Genomic DNA, 20,155 nt, shown 5'->3' on the forward strand with positions numbered 1-20,155 from the left:
TATATAATGTTTGTGCTGCAACACATCTGCACATTTTAGCTCCACCGGTCTCCCCCTGCGCAGATACAGAACTGGCTGTTCCACCTTTCAAAGTCTTTGCAATGCCTCAGCATGCATTTGCTTTGTAAATTCATTTTCGTTCAGTGGAGAGGCATTAACATACCGACTTCCAGACATCTTACCAGGCGGTTGAAGTGGCACATTTTCACAGTTGACGGGGGCTGGGATCCGATGTAGAGGAAGCCCGGATCATGCACATTTTGAATACATTGAAATGATGTGGCAGATTTGTGCCCTTCCAGAGCTGGTTGTGCGCTGGCCCAGAGAAGCTCAGCTGATGGAAACTCATTTCCCAGAGAGCAGCGGGCAACGTGGCTGATGCCCCTTCCTAGGGGGGCTCCTGGCCTGCCCTCTTAAAAGCAGCCCACCTTCTGACAATATGGAGCTCAGCAGGGGGCAGGTTCTCCCTGGCCTTTTTGGGGCTCCCTTCTATCACATCACCCCCTCCCACAAGATTAAAAAGGCCCCACTCTCACTCTCTTCCAGAGGGCGCTGAAACCTCTTCTGCCAGGAGACTTATGGAACCCACAGTGGGATGGAGCCCATTCAACGGCTCGTGTGATCTGCTGTCGCCGTGGTGGGGGGTGATTTTAGTATATTAATTTATTAGTTTTATTGTTTTTATATGGGATTTTACATTCTGTAAGGTGCCTGGAATTGCCAGATGCAGATAGGCAGCAGTATAAATAAAATAAAAAATAAAGTAAAGTTTAAAAAGTAAAATAAAGTAAAATAAAATAAAATATAAAATAAAACAAAAAATAAAATAATAAAATAAAATATTAAATATAAAATAAAATAATAAAAGTAAAATAAAGTAAAATAATAAAATAAAATAAAAAATAAAGTAAAGTAAAAAAGTAAAATAAAGTAAAATAATAAAATAAAATAATAATAAAATAATAAAATAAAATAATAAAATAAAATAATAATAAAATAATAATAAAATAATAATAAAATAAAATAATAAAATAAAATAATAAAATAATAAAATAAAATAATAATAAAATAAAATAATAAAATAAAATAATAAAATAAAATAATATAATAAAATAATAAAATAAAATAATAAAATAAAATAAAATAAAATAAAATAATAAATCAAGCAAGCAAGTAGGGTTGGGTCTGCTAAAGATGGGATGGGAGACCAACCGGCAACACTCAGTGAAGGGCAGAAAGAAATGCTAGAAGAAAACGGGGCAAATCCTTTTGTATTCCTAATCAAGAATACCATCTGGACGTATCTCTGAAGCAGGCCACAGGGTAGCAAGAGAGCCAGGCTGATGAAAGGAGCGTGAAGCGTTCCCCTTCTTTTTTATGTGCGCGCAATGTCACCCACACTCTCCAAGGGGCAGGGATGCGGTGGGATGCTCAGATGCTGCTTCCCACATCCAGAGGGAAGCTTTGCTCTTGACTTGTGGGCAGCTGGTTGTCGTGGAGTCCCTACAAAGGACCCTCTTCCCCCCCCCCCGCCTCTGGACTGTGGAAAAGGCCAAAGTCCCAGGCATCATCTCAAGGGGGGGGTGGGCAGTGGGGAAGGAGGAAGCCTGCAGGAGGAGCCTCCCTATGTATTCTCGGCCCTTTGAAGCACCTGGAAGAGCAAAGAGCATTGAATTATTGAATGGCTTTTGGCACAGCAGTTCTTCTCCGGAGGCCGGGGGGCTTCTGGGAATGATGGACGCAGGCCGGATGGCAAAACACCCCAAGAGTCTGGGCGGCAACGATTCGTGTGACGATGCATAAGATTGAAGTGTCTATGGCAGGGATGGGGAACCTTTTCGGCACCGAGTGCCCAAACCGGAACCCGGGTGCATGTCTGTGCATGTATGCGCACTGGAGCCCTGGAGCCCCAGAAACCCAAAGATCAGCTGGCCAGGGTGCACAGGCCTGTTTTGGGGCTGTTTTTGGCCATTTTCCAGTGCTCTGGCGCCTGCAAAGACTAGCTGGCATGCCGGAAACCAGAAGAGCAGCTGGCAATGGCACGCATGCCCACAGAGAGGGCTCAGTGTGCCACCTCTAGCACGCATGCCATAGGTTCACCATCACAGGTCAATGAAGATTGTCCGTCTTCCAGGTCCTGGTTGTCCCGAAGGTGCTTTTTTTTCAAGAGGCAACTGGACTTTCCGGTTTTTCTTTGAAGACGTTTCGCTTCTCATCCAAGAAGCTTCTTCAGCTCTGACTTCAGCTCTGACTCTCCCCACCCTCCAGTCAGAGCTGAAGAAGCTTCTTGGATGAGAAGCGAAACGTCTTCAAAGAAAAACCAGAAAGTCCAGTTGCCTCTTGAAAAAGCACCTTCGGGAGAAGAAGGGGAGGGAAGGAAGGGCAGGGGGCACCAGACCCCAAGAAGTCTTCGGAAAGCCTTTTGGCTGCCTTGCGAAGGACCCAGGAATAGATTCCCACCCACAGGGGCCACACTTGGAAAGGCTCTGCCTGGTGGGAGCAGTGTGGTCCCTGGGGTACTGGAGCCCCTGGACTCTTCAAGAAGGCATTTTGAGGAGGGGTCGCTACCAAGGAGGGGAGAGAGGCAGCAGTGCACAGGGAAACATCTGGATGGAGGAGGCCAGGGATGGGCTCTGGCTGGGGAGTCTGTTTTGCTGCAATTCTGGAGAGGGGATATTCTCAGGGCAGCTAAATGATCTCTGGGTTCCCGCCTCCCTGAAGCCAGCTGAGCAGCCGCTGCTATAGAAGTTTATGAAACATCCATGGGGGTCCCTGACTGCTTGCTGTAGGCACAGGCATCTGGGCAAGAGGAGCCCTTGGTTGCTCACCCACCCACCCACCACCCACCCACCCACCACCCACCCACTCCGGTCACTGGGGATGGTGGGATTTTGAACCCAACATTATATCTGGAGGGTAACAGCTGTGAAAAGGACAGTTTACTTTGTATTGACTGTAGTTTGTGCCTTTGGTGGTAATCTGAATTTTGGTATTTGGAGAGAAAAACATTATCACCTCCATCTTTATAAGTCTTTGTCATGGTTTCCTTCCTTCCCTTCCCTTCCTCCTTCTCTCCTTCCTCCCCCTCCCCCTCCCTCCCCCTTCCCTTCTCTTCTATTATTTCCTCCTTCTCCCTCCATCCCTCTATCCCTCTCCCTCCCGCCCTCCCCTTCTCTTTCTTCCCTCCTTCCTCCTCTTCCTCTCCTCCCTCCCTCTCCCCTCCATCCCTCCCTCTCCTTCCTTACTCCCCCTCCCTCTCTCTCCTCAGCTGAGAAATCTCTTTCTCAGCCCTTGAGGAATTAATCAGCATTTTATTGATGCACCTTTGAAATCTTCATTGCGCCTCTTGCTTAATGATTAATCTGGGACGGCTGTCAGTCTTCCCCTCGGAAAGAGCCCATTCAGGAGTTCCCCTGCCAGGCTTCCCGTTCAGCAGATTTAATCTGGAGACCGATTTGCTGAAGCAGCAGCAGCAGCAGCGGAAGGCAGGATTGGGCTGGAGGGCAAGGGTTGCTCCCTGCCCCTTCTGGTAGCTGGTCTTCTTGAGTCTGCGGAGGGAGGGGGGCTGGAATCGGTGGCTCTTCCTTCTCTCCTCACCTGAAGGGGCAGCTGGGCAGGAGAACCTCTTGAGAGAACCTCTGATGGGCCTGAGCTTGTCTTCTTCCGTTCTTTTACTTCAGTTTCCCCAACCCTCCCCCAAAACGTTTTTCCAGCTAATTTAATAATTAATAATTTGAATAATTTGGCTGAACTTTCCCTCCCCGTCTTTGTGGCTTCATCCGATGGCCAGGATACAACTATCTTGTCTTCATTTGGGTCCTCAGTGTCACGGAGGACCTATTTCCCAGGGCTGGATCTAGTTTTGGGCTGGTCAATGCCTCCCCTCCTGATCTTGGCTGGGACCCCCCATTGCTGGCCCTCCCCAGCCTGAGAGGAAACTCTCTCTGAGCTGACCACCAACAGAAACATCAACTCACTTCCAGACAATACACACAGATTAGTGGCTTGTCGTGTTGCAGGATACTGGCCTATTGAGTTGAATGCAACCAGTTCTGGCTAAAGAAACAGTGTTTTGCCTGATCAACCAATTTGAGCTTTGATCTCTTCCAGCCTGGACTTGTTCTTCATGGGGTTTGTCGGGAAAAGTCAGGGAAGGCTTCACAATTTTATTCAGAAGCCTTTGAGGTGCCTTTCCCAAGCCAGGAAGCTGCCTTAATCCAGGAAATTCCTCTTAGCAACTGGAAGAGACGCGTAGCGGTTAGAATTGGGGTCCAGCAAGGATTAGAAGTTCATTGAGTTGGAACTCATCCCAAACTCTTTTTCATGACCCTGGAACACAAGTGGCCTTCCAGAATTTGTGCCGAACATTTGGAGGTCAAAACTGGATTTTCCTGAGGATCTCTAGGGAAAGGAGCCATGCACCAACTGTTCTTCCAGGACAAGCTTTTCCCCCAGAGGGGGCACCTACTCCACTTCCTCTTCCCAGGGGGGACCCTCCTTGGCATCTTCCCTGGGGATTGAGCAAAAGGGCACAAAGGCTGCCGAGAGAGAGAGAGAGAATTGGGCACCAAAATTCTCTTCACTTCATTGCTGTGTTGTCATGCTTGCAGGAACCGGGCCTGGCTAGTCTAGAGAAGAGAAGGACCAGGGGAGACAGGAGACCATCTTCCAATATTTGAGGGGCTTCCACAGAGAGGAGGGAGGTCAAACTATTTTCCAAAGCACCGGAAGGCCAGACAAGGAATAATGGATGGAAATTGAACAAGGAGAGATTCAACCTGGAAATAAGGAGAAATTTTTTGACACTGAGAACAATCAACCAATGGAACAGAAGTTGCCTTCAGAAGTTGTGGGAGCTTCATCCCTGGAAGCTTTCAAGAAGAGACTGGACTGCCATTTGTCAGAAATGGGGTAGGGTCTCCTGCTTGGGCAGGGGGTTGGACTAGATGACCTACAAGGTCCCTTCCAACTCTGTTATTTTATATTCATTGGAATGAGTTGACTTCAGAAGTTGTGGGAGCTTCATCCCTGGAAGCTTTCAAGAAGAGACTGCATTGCCATTTGTCAGCAATGGTGTAGTAGGGTCTCCTGCTTGGGTGGAGGGGTTGGACTAGATGACCTACAAGGTCCCTTCCAACTCTGTCAATCTGTAAAACATCTTCAGTTTGACATGGTTGAGAAACACAGCAATAGGCATCCCTTGGAGAAAAAGCAGAGAGGCCCAAGCATTTTTAAACATGTTAAAAACACCCTAAAAAAACCATCTTGCTCCAGGGAAGGACAGGTCTACCCATCTCATCAAGGGGACTTCCAAAGACGGTTCCTTTCTTCCAGCTTGTTTGCAAACGGATGAATGTAACCTGACTAGTCAAAACGGTGTTACCTTTTGCCCTCCGAAGGCTGGGTCAATGACACGGCAAACCTCACAGCCCTCCCCCCCCCCGCCTTCCTTTCCTGCTCAAGGTTTATGTTACCTTTTCCACTTGCTTCTTGTAAAGATAAGGGTGGAAATGAGGTACATCGGGAGATTGCTGAGGGCGGAATGACCCAGGGCTTAGGCAGGCACGCACCAACCGGCCCAAAGGCCCCTGAAGGGCAATTTGGGGGAAGAGGCAGGCCCAGCGGTGCTTCAGGGATGCGTCTTTTATCTTAAGGGTCTTTAGATTCCTGGGTGACTTCTTGGAAGGTGGTCCCTCCCTCCCTCCCTCCTTCCCTTCCCTCTGTCTGCCTCTTCTTGGTTCTGGTTGCAATAGCAATAGAGATAGAAGCAAATAGGGACTCAGCCCAGTTCAGAAGGACAGGATCAGCCACCAGGTAGCCCAACACGAGTTGCTTGATGCCGGTGAAATGGCTACATATCAGGGGTGAAATGCTACCGGTTCTGACCAGTTCACTAGAACCAGTAGCAGAAAAAAAAAAAAAGCTTTAAAAAGTGGGGGGGGGGAAAGGTTCTGACGATCACGCAGCAAAGCTGATTTGCCACGGAAACTTTTCCTCCCCCCACTTTTTAAAGCATTTTTTCCTACCTATTCGCTGGAACCGGTAGTAAAAAAAAAAAATGCTTTAAAAAGTGGGGAAAAAGTGAGCCACGCAATCGTCGGAATCTTTTCTCTCTCCACTTTTTAAAGCATTTTTTTCCCTGCCGGTTTGGGTGAATAAGTAGGAAAAAATGCTTTAAAAAGTGAAAAAAAGTTGGCCACGCCCACCCAGTTACATGATCCGCCGCCACCAAGCCACGCCCACATAACCGGTGGCAAAAACAAACAAACAAACATGGTGTATCAAACACTGGTTTATGTGAAGATAGCAGAGAAAATATTTTAAATTCAGGGGTTGCCTCAGGATATGGTCTAAAATGCCGAGATGGCAGCCAGAGGCACTCTGGGGGTGAGATGGATGGCATATCAATTAAATAAATAAAAGTTGAAGCTCTGAACGTTTTTGTGTGCATCACAATGCCCTTAAAATGGAAAAAGCTTTCCTTGGGCCATGGTAGGGACGCGTAACGGGGTGAGCTCCCATTACTTGTCCCAGCTTCTGCCAACCTAGCAGTTCGAAAGCATGTAAAAAATGCAAGTAGAAAAATAGGAACCACCTTTGGTGGGAAGGGAACAGCGTTCCGTGTGCCTTCGCCGTTGAGTCATGCCGGCCACATGACCACGGAGACGTCTTCGGTCAGCGCTGGCTCTTTGGCTTTGAAACAGAGATAAGCGCTGCCCCCTAGAGTCGGAAACAACTAGCACATAGGTGCGAGGGGAACCTTTACCTTAATTTAGTTCAGTGGTTTGAATCCCTCCCACGTAATGGAGTGAGCTCCTGTTACCTTCTGCTTCTGCCAACCTAGCAGTTCGAAAGCACGTAAAAAATGCAAGTAGAAAAATAGGAACCACCGAGTCCCTTCGGGGAGAGGGGGCGGTCTATAAATCAAATAAACTTGAACTTGAACTTTGGTGGGAAGGAAACAGTTTTCCGTGCGCCTTTGCTGTTGAGTCATGCCGGCCACATGACCACGGAGACGTCTTCGGACAGCACTGGCTCTTCGGCTTTGAAACGGAGATGAGCACCGGGGACGACTAGCACATATGTGCGAGGGGAACCTTTACCTTTATGCCTTGGTGGCCCACCATCTTGACTTACTGGACCCCATGGATATCCTGGTAACATTCAACTCTGGAGTGGGAGCAAATGAGGTCATCTAATGATGATTATGCCACTAGCTGTTGGATGGCTTTTTTTCTTTGATGTGTGGCAACCACAAAGGAGGGCAAAGTGTCTCTGTGAGGGGAGTGGGAAGCAGAGCTCAGCCCTCGCCCTGGCTGGGGTCTCTTTCTGGATTTTATTTCCCCCTAGATGTTTGTCTGTGAGGAGAGAAGCTCTCCCAGATCCAGGCTCTGAATAGGGATGTGTGTTGCATTGATTCCTTCCCTGAGAAGAGAGGGAAGTTCAGAATAGCAGAGTTAGATGGGTCCTTGGAGGTCATCTAGTCCAACCCCCTGCTCAAGCAGGAGACCCTATAAAATTTCAGAAGAATGGCTGTCCTGTCTGTTCTTGAAAACTTCCAGTGACAGAGCACCAACAATGATTTTCTTATGAACAGGAAATTTTTGCTTAGTTGTAGGTTGGTCTTCTCCTTGATTAGTTTCCACCCGTTGCTTCTTCTCCTGCATTCAGGTGCCTTGGAGAATAGGATGAGTCCCTCTTCTTTGTGGCAACCCCTAAGATATTGGAAGACTGCTATCATGTCAACACTAGTCCTTCTTTTCACTAGACTAGCCGTGCCCAGTTCTTGCAACTCCTCAGTCTCCTAATATATCTTTGTTGCTCTTCTCTGCACACTTCATGGTGTCTCAGCATCTTTTTTGTATTGTGGTGACCAAATTCCAAGCATGATCTTACCTCACACTGGATGAGTCTCTCTCTCTCTCTCTCTCTCTCTCTCTCTCTCTCTCTCTCTCTCTCTCTCACTCACTCACTCACTCACTCACTCACTCACTGTCTCTCCCCTTTTGCAAGACAGCTGTTTTCACAGGAATGTTTCACGGGAATCTATAAATAAGGCCACGGCTGAAAAATAATTGAGAAGGTCGTTCATTCTTTTCAGACAGGTCTTGAGTTCCCTGCTGTTCTTAGGGAACAAAGTGGATATTTGGGGTTTAAATATCAAGAGGGCATCCAGACTTCACTGGCATTGTGCAAACTGTGGCCATCATTTTACCTTTGGTGTCTACCACCCATTGCCACAAACACTCCACAAGCAATATGGTTTTCATAACTCTCTCCAGCCTGGGTCTTTCTTGGTGGTCTCAAAGTCAGAGTCAACCTCTCTTCTTCAAGGGGGGCACCTTGGTGGAAGTGCTCTTCCCTGGCCATGTCTAGGGTGTTGTGGCCCCCCAGCGGCCAGCAGAACCAGACAGTGAGGAGGTTGGGGAGGAACATGGGCCAGTCCTGGGGGCTGAGAAAAGCTCAGATAAGGGCTCTGCGTCAGAGGCAGAGAGGGATCTAGACTAGATCTAGAATTCTGGGAGTTGAAGTCCAGACATCTTCAAGTTGCCAAGGTTGAGAAACACTGACCTACGAGGTCGCTTCCAATTCTGTTAATCTGTTAAAAACTGCCAATTCCTCCTCCCAATTTCCCATCATAAAGGTATACACCTTTATTGCCCATTTGTTCCCCTCTCCCTTCCCCGGTTGATAGCAGAATGCCAGCCAGGCGCCAAGCCGAAGGGGGTGAATCTGACAGGGTCAAGATTTCAAACGACCTTGCTTGGCAGTTACAACTCATTGCATTTTTTTAATCCCACTCAGGTTACCCAAGAAGCCACAGGATGACCCAAGTAGCAAGAAGAAGTCTGCTTTTGAGGAAAGCCATTCAGCAGAAGCCTCCACGGTGACTTTCCACGTCTCCCCTCGCTTGATGGTTGGCTTGGAGGTCTCCACCGCCCAGAGGCTGAGCTGAAGGTGCCCCTTCCTCCCTCGGTGCTTCCTTTGCCGGACGGCTTCCTCTGCTTGACTCGCCATGGGAGGGTGCTTCTCCAAACCCAAACCAGGTGAGCTTCTTCAAGCAAAGCTTCCTGGCTCCGTGGCCCAAACATGGCCTCTTTTGTGCAGACCCGTGATTAAACTAGGTCAGGCATGCCCGAGGCCTTAGTGCCAAGGCAGCCAGTGGAGAATTTCAACGTGGCGGGGTTGCTAAAGCGATTGGCTAATCCCCTGGAAACTTCATTTCATGCAAACATAATTCTTTAATAGAAGATTAAGAACTCTTCCTGGAAGACCATGGGGAGCAAAGGAGGGGGAGGGAGTGGTCTTTCTGGAAGAGCAGTCGGGGACCAAGTCTCTTGAGAAGAGAGAGAGAGAGAGGCCAAAGCTGGGGGGAAGTAAAGCCCTTTTAAAGTTGGCACTTGGGCATCTGTTAGGGCTGGGTGTCAGTGCAGGAAAACCTTAGGATGAAGCAGGTGGCACTCCCCAAATGTAGACAGCAAGTTTAGGCAAAGGAATTTCTCTGCGACTCTCTTGCACGTCGAGTGAACCAGAAAACGTGAATTTCCAGAGTCCACTCCACTGGTGGGTTTGTGCCGGTTTTACTACCGGTTCGCTCATGCACCTTCTCTCTCGTGTGCGTGCAACGCTACTGCACATGCGCAGAAGTGTTTGGGCGGTTGGGTGGAGCCTCCCGCCGCTGCCACTATCAATTTGGCTGAACCGGACGGAACTGGGAGCAAACCACCTCTGGTCCACTCAACTCTTAAAGCCCTGAATGATGGGTCACCAACCTTCCACTTGTGTAGGCAGATTTTCCGTCGTCCAGGTCACGATTGTCCCAAAGGTGCTTTTTCAAAAGACAACTGGACTTCCTTGTTTTTCCTTGAAGGCGTTTCACTTCTCATCCAAAAAGCTTCTTCCGTTCCACTTGAACTCCTCACTCTTCCCACTTTAGGTCCGGCTGACCAACTAATCTAGCCTTCAAACATATTTTTCTAGCATTCAGCTGGAACCTGTCTTCCTGTAGCTTAAATAACAGATAACAGAGTTGGAAGGGACCTTGTACGTCTTTTTGTCCAACCCTCCACCATTTCTGACGGATGTCAGTCCAGTCTCTTCTTGAAAGCTTCCAGTGATGAAACTCCCACAACTTCTGAAGGCAACTTCAGTTCCTTCAGTTGATTGTTCTCACTGTCGGAAAATTCCTCCTTATTTTCAGGTTGAATCTCTCCTTGGTCAGTTTCCATCCATGATTCCTTGTCTGGCCTTCAGGTGCTTTAGGAAATAGCTTGACCTCTTCCTCTCTGTGGCAGCCCTTCAAACATTGGAAAACTGGTATCATATTCTGTCCTTAACAGAATAATTGAAGAACAGAGTTGGGAAGGAGCCTTGTAGGTCATCTAGACCAACCCCCTGCCCAGTCAGGAGACTCTACACCATTTCTGACCGATGGCAGTCCAGTCTCTTCTTGAAAGCCTCCAGTGATGAAGCTCCCACAACTTCCGAAGGCAACTTCTCTTCCATTGAATACAGAATAACAGAGTTGGAAGGGACCTTGTAGGTCATCTAGTCCAACCCTCCCACCCAAGCAGGAGACCCTACACCATTTCTGACAGAGGGCAGTCCAGTCTCTTCTTGAAAGCTTCCAGTGATGAAGTTCCCACAATGTCTGAAGGCAACTTCTGTTCCATGGGTTGATTGTTCTCTCTGTCAGGAAATTTCTCCTTATTTCCAGGTTGAATCTCTCCTTGGTCAGTTTCCATCCATTGTTCCTTGGGTGCTTTGGGAAATAGCTTGACCCCCTCCTCTCTGTGGCAGCCCCTCAAATATTGGAAGACTGCTATCATGTCTCCCCTTGTCCTTCTCTTCCCTAGACTAGCCATACCCAGTTCGTGCAACTGTTCATCATATGTTTTAGCCTCCAGTCCCCTGACCATCTTGGTTGCTCTGTGATTCCTTGTCCTACACTCTAGAGGGGAGAGGAGTCAATGGGTGATCCTTCCCAGGTATTCGAAGAGGACCATCCAGTCCTTCCTCGGCCTTCTCAGGGCTCCGCAGTCCCAGCTCTTGCAGGGTCCTGGCCATTTTTTTTGCTCTTCATCGAACCTATTCCAGGTTCTCTTAAGGCTTATTTAGTTTTAACCTGAGTTAGATGTTTCTATGTCTTGGATGGTTGTGTAAATTCAGTTTATTTAATTAATTATTATTTGCAACAAACTATTTATTTGCTAACACTTATATCTTACCCACTTACAAAAGTTCCTGACAGCTAACATCAGTTTTAACATAGTAAGTGAAAATAATCATCATCATATAAAAATGCCTGTAAATGACAGCATCAAATAAGAAATAGCAGAGTATAAGCATTTTACTTATTTCAGAGTTTACATTTACTTTAAATATTTTAAATGACGAGAGAGGTGGAACATATGAATTTCAAAGGGGAAAAGAATCCACCCTGGGATCTTTTGGATCCTTTGAAGCCCAGAGTATCTCTTCATGAACAGGAGGGGTGGATCACCTTGGGAGGAGATCTTGTCAGTTGCTTGTAGCTAAGCCACGTAGGGTTTTACAGGTAATAACTAGCCCTTTAAACTCCACTTGGGAACAAATCAGTAACCAATAAAGCTGTGCTTTGCCCCCTCTTAAGTTGCCAAATAGACTTCAAGAGCAGTGCCCCAAAGAACATGTTGCAGTAATCCAGCTGTGAAGTAATAGAAGTGTGAGTGGCTGTTGTTAAGACATCCTGTTTTAAAAATGACTGCAGCTTGGGAGTATGCCATCCTGAAGTGGACCAGAGCTTAAACCAGTTGAATCCATGCACTTAGGAAGGAAATCCTTGGAGACCATGCAGAAGTTGTTTAGTCTGGTTGCATTGAGAGCGCCCCCCTCCCCTTTCTCACTCTCCCAAATTCTCCACCCCTATTTTGGCTTCCGGAGGAGTAACCTCACACATGCCATCACCTGGTGAGGAATCCTGTCCTTTTCACCTGTCCATCAGCTTCCAAGAATGGTGGAACTGTAAAAACTGCATGAATTTGAGGTTCTATGTTTCATCCCAACCCTGAAAATGGATTTCTTTGGTGACCAGGTTGAGAGTTGAGCAAAGGTATGGCCTGGGAAATCTAGTTGACTCTTGTTTATGGCTGAGTTATTCAGGCTGGAGGCAGGGGGCGGTGGGGGGGAGGACTTAAGAGGAGAGATGAGTTAGAACAGGGATCTCCAAACTTGGCAAATTTAAGACCTGTGGACTTCAACTCCCAGAATTCCTCAACTAGCCACCTCATTCTCACACCTCATCTCAGGAATTCTTGGAGTTGAAGTCCATATGATGTAAAGGACCATTGTTGCCCACTCTTGCTCTATTGTCTACTGATTGAAGTGAAGATGAGCAACTAAGATGATCAAAGGCCTGGAGACTAAAACGTGTGAAGAACGGCTGCGGGATTTGGGTTTGGCTAGTCTAGAGAAAAGAAGAATTAGAGGCGACAGGATAGCAGTATTCTAGTATTTGAAGGGCTGCCCCAAAGGAGAGGGGGGTCAAATTATTCTCTAAAGCACCAGAGGGCAGGAGAAGAAACAATGGATGGAAACTGATCAAGGAGAGAAGCAACCTGGAATTAAGGAGAAACTTCCTAACAGTGAGGACAATTAAGCAGTGGAACAGAAGTTGCCTCCAGAAATCATGGGTGCTTCATCACTGGAGGTTTTTAAGAAGAGTCTACAGTCACTTATCTGAAATAGTTAGATTCTTCTGCCTGAGCAGGGGGTGGACTAGAAGACTTTCCAGCTTGTTCTGTTCTTGTTCTTCTTGTTCTTCTTATTCTTGTTCTTTTCCTTTTCCTTCTCTTTCTTCTTCTCCTTCTTCTTGTTCTGTTCTTGTTCTTGTTCTTCCTGTTCTGTTCTTCTCCTTCTCCTTCTTCTTCCTGTTCTGTTCTTCTTCTTCTCCTTCTTCTTCCTGTTCTGTTCTTCTCCTTCTCCTTCTTCTTCCTGTTCTGTTCTTCTTCTCCTTCTCCTTCTTCCTGTTCTGTTGTTGTTGTTGTTGTTGTTGTTGTTGTTGTTCTTCTTCTTCTTCTTCTTCTTCTTCTTCTTCTTCTTCTTCTTCTTCTTCTTCTTCTTCTTCTTCTTCTTCTTCTTCTTCTTCTTCTTCTTCTTCTTCTTCTTCTTCTTCTTCTTCTTCTTCTTCTTCTTCTTCTTCTTCTTCTTCTTTTCTGTTCCTGTTCTTGTTTCTATTCTATTCTATTCTATTCTATTCCATTCCATTCCATTCCATTCCATTGCTATTCTTTTCTCTTCCTATTCCTATTCCATTCCATTCTATTCTATTCTGTGTTCTATTAATTCTTTTTAATATTTTAATAACTATTTGAGCATACCACAGGTAGTCCTCGACTTACAACAGTTCATTTAGTGACCATTCAAAGTTATAGCGGCACTGAAAAAAGCGACTTAGGAACGTTTTTCACACTTACAATCCTTGCCGCATCCCCGTGGTCACTGGATCAAAATTCAGACGCTTGGCGACTGGTTCACATTTATGACGGTCGCAAGTGATCCGGCGTCTCTTGATCCCTTTTATAATCTTCGGACAAGCAAAGTCTCTGGGAAAGCCAGGCTCAGTTATCAGCTGTGTTACTAACTTCACAACTGCAGCGCTTGCCTTAACCACCCTGGCAAGAAAGGTCGTAAGATGGGGCAAAACTCGCTTAACCAATGTCTCGCTTAGCAATGGAAATTTGGGGCTCCATTGTGGTCATAAGTTGAGGACTGCCTGTAGCTGAAGGAAGGAATTCCAGGAAGGAATCGAGGCTGGAAGCCAGATTGGGGAGCTGCACAAACGCCTGGGAAAAATAAGCAACGTGCAGCCCTGTTTCGATGTGGTCAGGGAAACAATTTGAGTTCTGTTGGCACACTTTCTGGTGATGGTTCCTGGCGCACCAGGCTGAAGTTTGCGTTGGGCGGCCTTTTCAGGAGGCAAACCGTCCACCCGGTTTCACCTCTGTCAGGTCCTCCTGTTAGCCGAGCTGAATCTGCTATTTTGAGCCACCGGCTCCGTTTATCCGAGGAGCCGATAGTGACGTTGCGGTGTTGCCAACCTTCAAAGATAATAAAACGAGGAGTAAGACGAGAGGTCGTAAAGTTGCTTACTTCACGGGACGAATGGAAAAGTTCCCGGAGATAATTCATGGGAATTGCTTTTCCTGCTGAAAAGTTGTCATTTAAATGCTAATCATTACAACCTTACGGTGCAGTAATCATTCCGGTTGCAAAGGGTTGTTTAGAAACAATTAGGAAGCCCTCATGTTTATTAAATTCCTTGCGGAGGGGGGGGGGGGGAATCTGCCAAGTCAGCAAGTCTTCGGGAAGGTATGAAATCTCTCTCCGTTCCCAGCTTTTCATTCTGCCAACTAAGCTCTTGCAGGTCTTCTGATCTTGACTGGCCTGGGGTGGGAAGGGCTGTTTGGGGAGGGGGGACAGGACGGGAGAAAAACCTGCCAAGAAGATATCCAAATCTGATCAAAGGGTGAGGAAATTTGCTCTCTTTGGTCCTGCTGAAAGGGCTAAGGTAACCCTTCTGAGCCAACTCCGGCTCCACCAGCTAAGCCGTTTCGATTCCTGCCAAGCTGATGGTGCAAAAGCCAACAGCAATAGCAATAGAACTTTTTCTTTATCTTAGCGGATAAGGGAAATGCCGTGGACATGGTTTACGTAGACTTCAGTAAGGCTTTCGACAAAGTAGACCACAGTCTACTTCTGGATAAGATAGAAAAATGTAGAATAGACAGCATCAATATAATACAATACAATAGAAGAGTTGGAAGGGACCTTAGAGGTCTTCTAGTCCAACCCCCAGGCTAGGCAGGAAGCCCTATACCATTTCAGACAGATAGCTATCCAACATCTTCTTAAAGACTTCCAGTGTTGGGGCATTCGCAACTTCTGGAGGCAACTTCTGTTCCACTGATTAATTGTTCTCACTGCCAGGAAGTTTCTCCTCAGTTCTAAGTTGCTTCTCTCCTTGATTAGTTTCCACATCAGATGGATTCACAACTGGCTGACCAACTGCACTAAACACGTAGTCCTCAATAGAACTACATTAACATGGAGGAAAGCATACAGCGGGGTACACTGTCTTAGCCCCAGTACTTTTCAACACCTTCTTAAATGATCTAGAGGAGGAGATAGAAGAGATAGTCATCAAATTTGCAGACGACATCAAGATGGGTGGCAGAGTCAAGACTCCTGAAGTTGTGGGTGTTTCATCACTGGAGGTTTTCAATACACTGGTCAGCCATTTGTCTGCGATGGCATAGGGTGTCCTATTCAAGCAGGGGGTTGGACTAGAAGATCTCTGAGGTACCTTCCAGCCGTACAATTCTAAGTTCCTTAAAGCAGACTCTTTGCACAGTTGGAAATGTTTCTCTCCAGCTGGACTCAGCTGGTATTGAGGGGTGAATTGCCAAATGGCTCTGCTTCTGTCTTAATTGTTGGGGTCTGTTCTCCCTTCCACTCCTTTGCTGGCCTCCCACCCCATCTCTCCCCACTCCTGTTGGGAAGTCACCTTTGGAACTACATAAATCAATGGGCCTCAGCTGTGGATGTGGTGAAAGAAAAGCGCTTTGCTGGTGATACCCTACAGCAGGGGTGTGCAAACTTGGCAACTTTAAGACTTGTGGACTTCAACTCCCAGAATTCCCCAGCCAGCTATGCTGGCTGGGGAATTCTGGGAGTTGAAGTCCACAAGTCTTAAAGTTGCCAAGTTTGCAGACCCCTGCCCTAGGTATGGTTAGTGAAACTGCTTCAGGAGGAAACTGGTGGGATTGGGGAGGGGGGGAAAAACACCTGTGGAAGTGCCCTAAATTCTCTCTGAAGAGAGTTAGGTCATTTGCATCTCATCTAGTATTGCGGGAACCAGCCATTGCCTTGGTAGGTTTGGGGGGCTAGAATATGGTTTGTTTGGACACAGGAGGAGCTGTGTAGTTGTAGTTGTTGGCCTTGTCTTAAAATCTCCAGCTAGAATCTCATGTTGAAAGTTGTACCGGTATTTTCCTGTTAACTGATATGGACTCCCCCCCCACCACCACCAGTGGTGAAATTCAATTTTTTTTTCCTACCGGTTCTGTGGGCGTGGCTTGGTGGGCGTGGCAGGGGAAGGATACTGCAAAATCTCCATTCCCTCCCCACTCAGGGGTCAGCCAGAGGTGGTATTTGCCGGTTCTCTGAACTACTCAAAATTTCTGCTACCGGTTTTCCAGAACCTGTCAGAACCTGCTGGATTTCACCCCTGCTCCCCCCTCCTCTTCTTCCTCTTCCTCTCCCTCTCCCTCCTCTTAGTTTTAGTCTTATGGTGCATCATACAGTCAGCCAGATGTTCAGGCTGGATTTGGCATTTTTATCCACCTATCGGGTCCTTTTCAAGGACCTGGGATGGGCAGATCTGGATGTTTGATGGCGTTAAGAATATCTTTATGGGATGTCAGCTGTTCCAAGTAAAGCTGCCTTCTGCAACTGAATGACCGTGAATTCGTCAATGCTGACAGTGCTCAAGTGGTGCTCCAGCTGTTTTGGGATGGTACCCAAGGTGCCTATTACGATTGGTGCTACCTTTGCTTCCTTATCCTTACTCTTACCATTACCTTTAATCCTTATTCTTATTCTTAATCCTTACCAGAGGTGGGTTGCTCCTGGCATTACTGTTGGTTCAGTGTGCGCAAAATTTTTACGTGTGCTTGCTTCGCTCACACACACACACCAAACGTGTGGTCCACATGCAAGCACAGTTGCTCATTAATAGGTCTGCGCATGCGCACAGCATTAAAAAATGGGAAAAAGTTAAAATTTCTGCAATGAAAATTGTTCTGTACTTTCACAGAACCTAAAATCAAGATGGCGCCGGCGTAGGAGAACCGGTTCGGGGGTGTGGGAGGCCTGGTTTGCTGCTAGTTCCAGTGACCCAGCCCGCCAAACCAGTACTGGTTCAGTCAATCCAATCCAAACCAGTACTGACCCTTACTCTCATCCCTCTCATTCTTATCCTTATTCAAAATAAACAGAGCAGAAAGAAGTTGTGGGCTACTTGCCAGAAGAGGCAGAGGGTGAGTGATGACAAATGTGTTGCAAGTCACAAGAGAAACGTCACCTCTTCGGTACTTCATTGATTGACACTTGTCATGCACCTACAGGAGAGCAGAGCTTGCATTAGGTGTCAGAAGTTGCCTTTTTGACACCAACGTGGTTAGGAAGAGCCCCCTGGTGGTCTTATCCAGAAGTGCTGAAGCCTGGAGGGAGCCAATGAGAGGCGTAGCAGCAGCAGGAAAGCTCCCTGTGTGTTGAATGGACACAAATGCTCACCTCAGCCTTTGGGCTCCCTGCCTGTGCCTGGCGGTCAGTCGTGCCTCCCTCAAAATCCAAGAAAGGAAACCCCCAACTCCATTTTTTTTGGAGAAAAGCTACTTTGCTGGATATGAAGTGATAGCAACGAAAGTAAAGCGAGATCTGAAGCTAAAGGCGCGAAATTGTACATCTCAAAAGTTTACCCAAATCCCTGCCCCCAACAACCCTAAACTGAATACCCAATCTCCAGCCTCCAAGAGTGTCATGTGGGGCGCATCTTCTTCAGGTGGCTTCATCCCTCTGGTATGCAGAGATGGTTGACCTTGGCCAGACCTAAACAAGACCATTCAGCATGCACAGAAGATGGTGCGAACAAAACTCCCTCTTCATCCCAAGATATCTCCTCCGGCACGCTTCCCCTGCCAAATACTGAAACCCCCTCCTCCCCCCATTACTATGGCAGCTGATAGCAAGAAAACGATCTAGAGGCTGCAAAGCAAACGAAGAACAGTGGCTGGGATTGTCTATGCCTAGTTTAATGAAAAAAGGGACCAGGGGTGACATGATAGCAGTCTTCCAATATCTCAGAGGTTGCCCCAAAGAAGAGGGAGTTAGCTTGTTCTCCAAAGGACCAGAAGGCAGGACAATAAGCAATGGATGGAAACCAATCAAGGAGAGATGCAAGCTAGAACTCAGGAGAAACTTTCTAACCAGTGGAACAACTTGCCTCCAGATATGAATACTAAAACGCTGAAAGTTTTTAAGAAGAGATTTGTCTGAAATGGCATAGGCCTCCCTGCCTGAGCAGGGGGTTGGACCAGAAGACCTCCAAGGTCTCTTCCAACTTGGTTATTCTGTTAAATGACACTGATGGAGGGACAGAGAGGGAGGGAGAGAGACAGCATGAACAGGGCCGTGGCCCTGCCCAGGAACACGGGCACAGGAGGGCATCAGAATCAACCAGATGCAACACAGCTAGTCCTTGACTTATGACCATGACTTGGATCAGAAGTCCATTGTTAAGCAAGATGGTTGTTAAACGAGAACGGCCTTATGACCTTTTTGTGACAGTTTTTAAATGAATCACAGTAGCTGTTTAAGCCAGGGGTCTCCAACCTTGGCAACTTTAAGCTTGGCGGACTTCAACTTCCAGAATTCTCCAGCCAGCTTTGGGTAGTTGATTGTCAGCTGTTGAGTGTTTTCACTATCAGAAAATTCCTTCTTATTTCTAGGTTGAATCTCTCCTTGTTCAGTTTCCATCCATTATTCCTTGTCTGACCTTCAGGGGTTTTGGAGAACAGCTTGACCCACTCCTCTCTGTGGCAGCCCCTCAAATATAGTAAGACTGCCCTCATGTCTCCCCTGGTCCTTCTCTTCCCTAGACCAGCCATGCCCGTTCATTGTATGTCTTGGCCTCCAGTCCCCTCATCGTTCTGGTTGCTCTTCTCTGCACTCTTTCTAGAGTCTCAACATCTTTTTTATAGTGTGGAGACCAAAACTGGATGCAGTACTCTAGGTGTGGTCTTACTAAGGCTTTTAGAGTGGTATTAATACCTCCCTTGATCTTGATTGTATCCCTCTGTAAATGCAATTTAGGATTGCATTGGCTTTTTTGGCTGCTGCCTCACACTGTTGGCTTATGCTTAATTGGTTGTCCTCTAATTATTTATTATTTATCCGCTAACACTATTTAATTGGTTGTGCTCAAACCCATCAAAGATGCTCTCCTGTCCTTCTCACCTCTCTGCCTTTGCATTCTTTGCTCCTGCAGTGGAAGTGAAAATCGAGGTAGTGCTGCCAGAGAAGGAGCGCATCAAAGAGGAGACATCACCCAACGGGAAGGCCAGCCCCATCGTCTACAAGGCCAACGGCACCTCTCGGCATTACCAGCTGGAGGAGCACCCGGTCGCCCCCAACCCCTACCGGAACGTGAAGGATGTGGTGGAGGCCTCCGTTTGCCACGTGAAGGACCTGGACATTGGACAGTCAGTGGGGGCCCAGGGCTTTTTCTTGGGTTTTAAAACTGTCTCTCAACCTCAGCCACTTGGAGATGTGCGGACTTCAACTCCCAGAATCCCCCAGCCAGCAGAGCTTCTGGGAGTTGAAGTCCAGATATCTTCAAGTGGCTGAAACGCTGCTTTAATCTCCCCTTTGGGGAGAGGGGGGCGGTGTAAAAATCGAAATAAAGATAAAGATAAAGATTAATCAAAACGAGGTGGGGGGAGGCCTGCTCTCCGCAAACTCTGCCTGTCCCTCAAAAGATTGCTTCACTCTCCGAGAATGGCGTCTAATCAACGTCAAAAAGGAACCAAAACTCCAGACCCCTAAGAGTGGGACAGCTACGCGTTGTCATAATTCCACTTTTCTTCTGGGAACACCTACGGGATATTCCCCTTGCAGCAACCCTTGAGGAAGGTTTAGCTGGAGACGGGGTGAACCCCAGAAAGGGGACTCTGAGGCTGTGTCAGGAATCAAGCCGAGAGCCCCTTCCCCACATCCCCCTCCTCCACTCGACACAAGGATGACACTCGGGCATCACTTCCCCAGAGGGGCAGCGTTCTGAGTTAGGGCATTTTAACACTTTTCACTTTTAAGTATGTTTTAAACAGGTGAGTCAGGTTAATCAGTGGCTTGACCAAGTTCCGGTAATATGCTGAAAATTGCAAGTGGGGTGAGGTGGGGTGCAGGCAACATATCGCCCTCTGGGACCCTGTGAGGAACATGATAAACTGCCCCTCTCCTGTATTATTGGGCTGTATATAGAAAGGTGATGATTTTTGTGTTGGTTGCAAGAAGCAAGCAACTAGAAGACACATTAAGGTGTCTTCCTTAAGGCCAT

The 20,155-nt window shown here is 47.2% G+C and overlaps 1 protein-coding gene across 1 annotated transcript in view; it reads left to right on the top strand.

The window, feature by feature from the left end:
• The window catches only part of AIFM3 (AIF family member 3), a 56,351-nt gene that overhangs the window by 2,856 nt on the left and 33,340 nt on the right, over positions 1-20,155 (top strand). The window contains exons 2-3 of the mRNA XM_081966907.1: positions 8,806-9,047; positions 19,088-19,301. Of these exons, the coding sequence (XP_081823033.1) occupies positions 9,017-9,047; positions 19,088-19,301 (245 nt within the window). The 5' untranslated portion in view covers positions 8,806-9,016. The remainder of the gene's footprint in view (positions 1-8,805; positions 9,048-19,087; positions 19,302-20,155) is intronic.

The sequence above is a fragment of the Natrix helvetica genome (genome assembly GCF_964273705.1).
Source record: "Natrix helvetica genome assembly, chromosome: 14".
In the NCBI taxonomy this organism is placed as follows: domain Eukaryota; kingdom Metazoa; phylum Chordata; class Lepidosauria; order Squamata; family Natricidae; genus Natrix; species Natrix helvetica.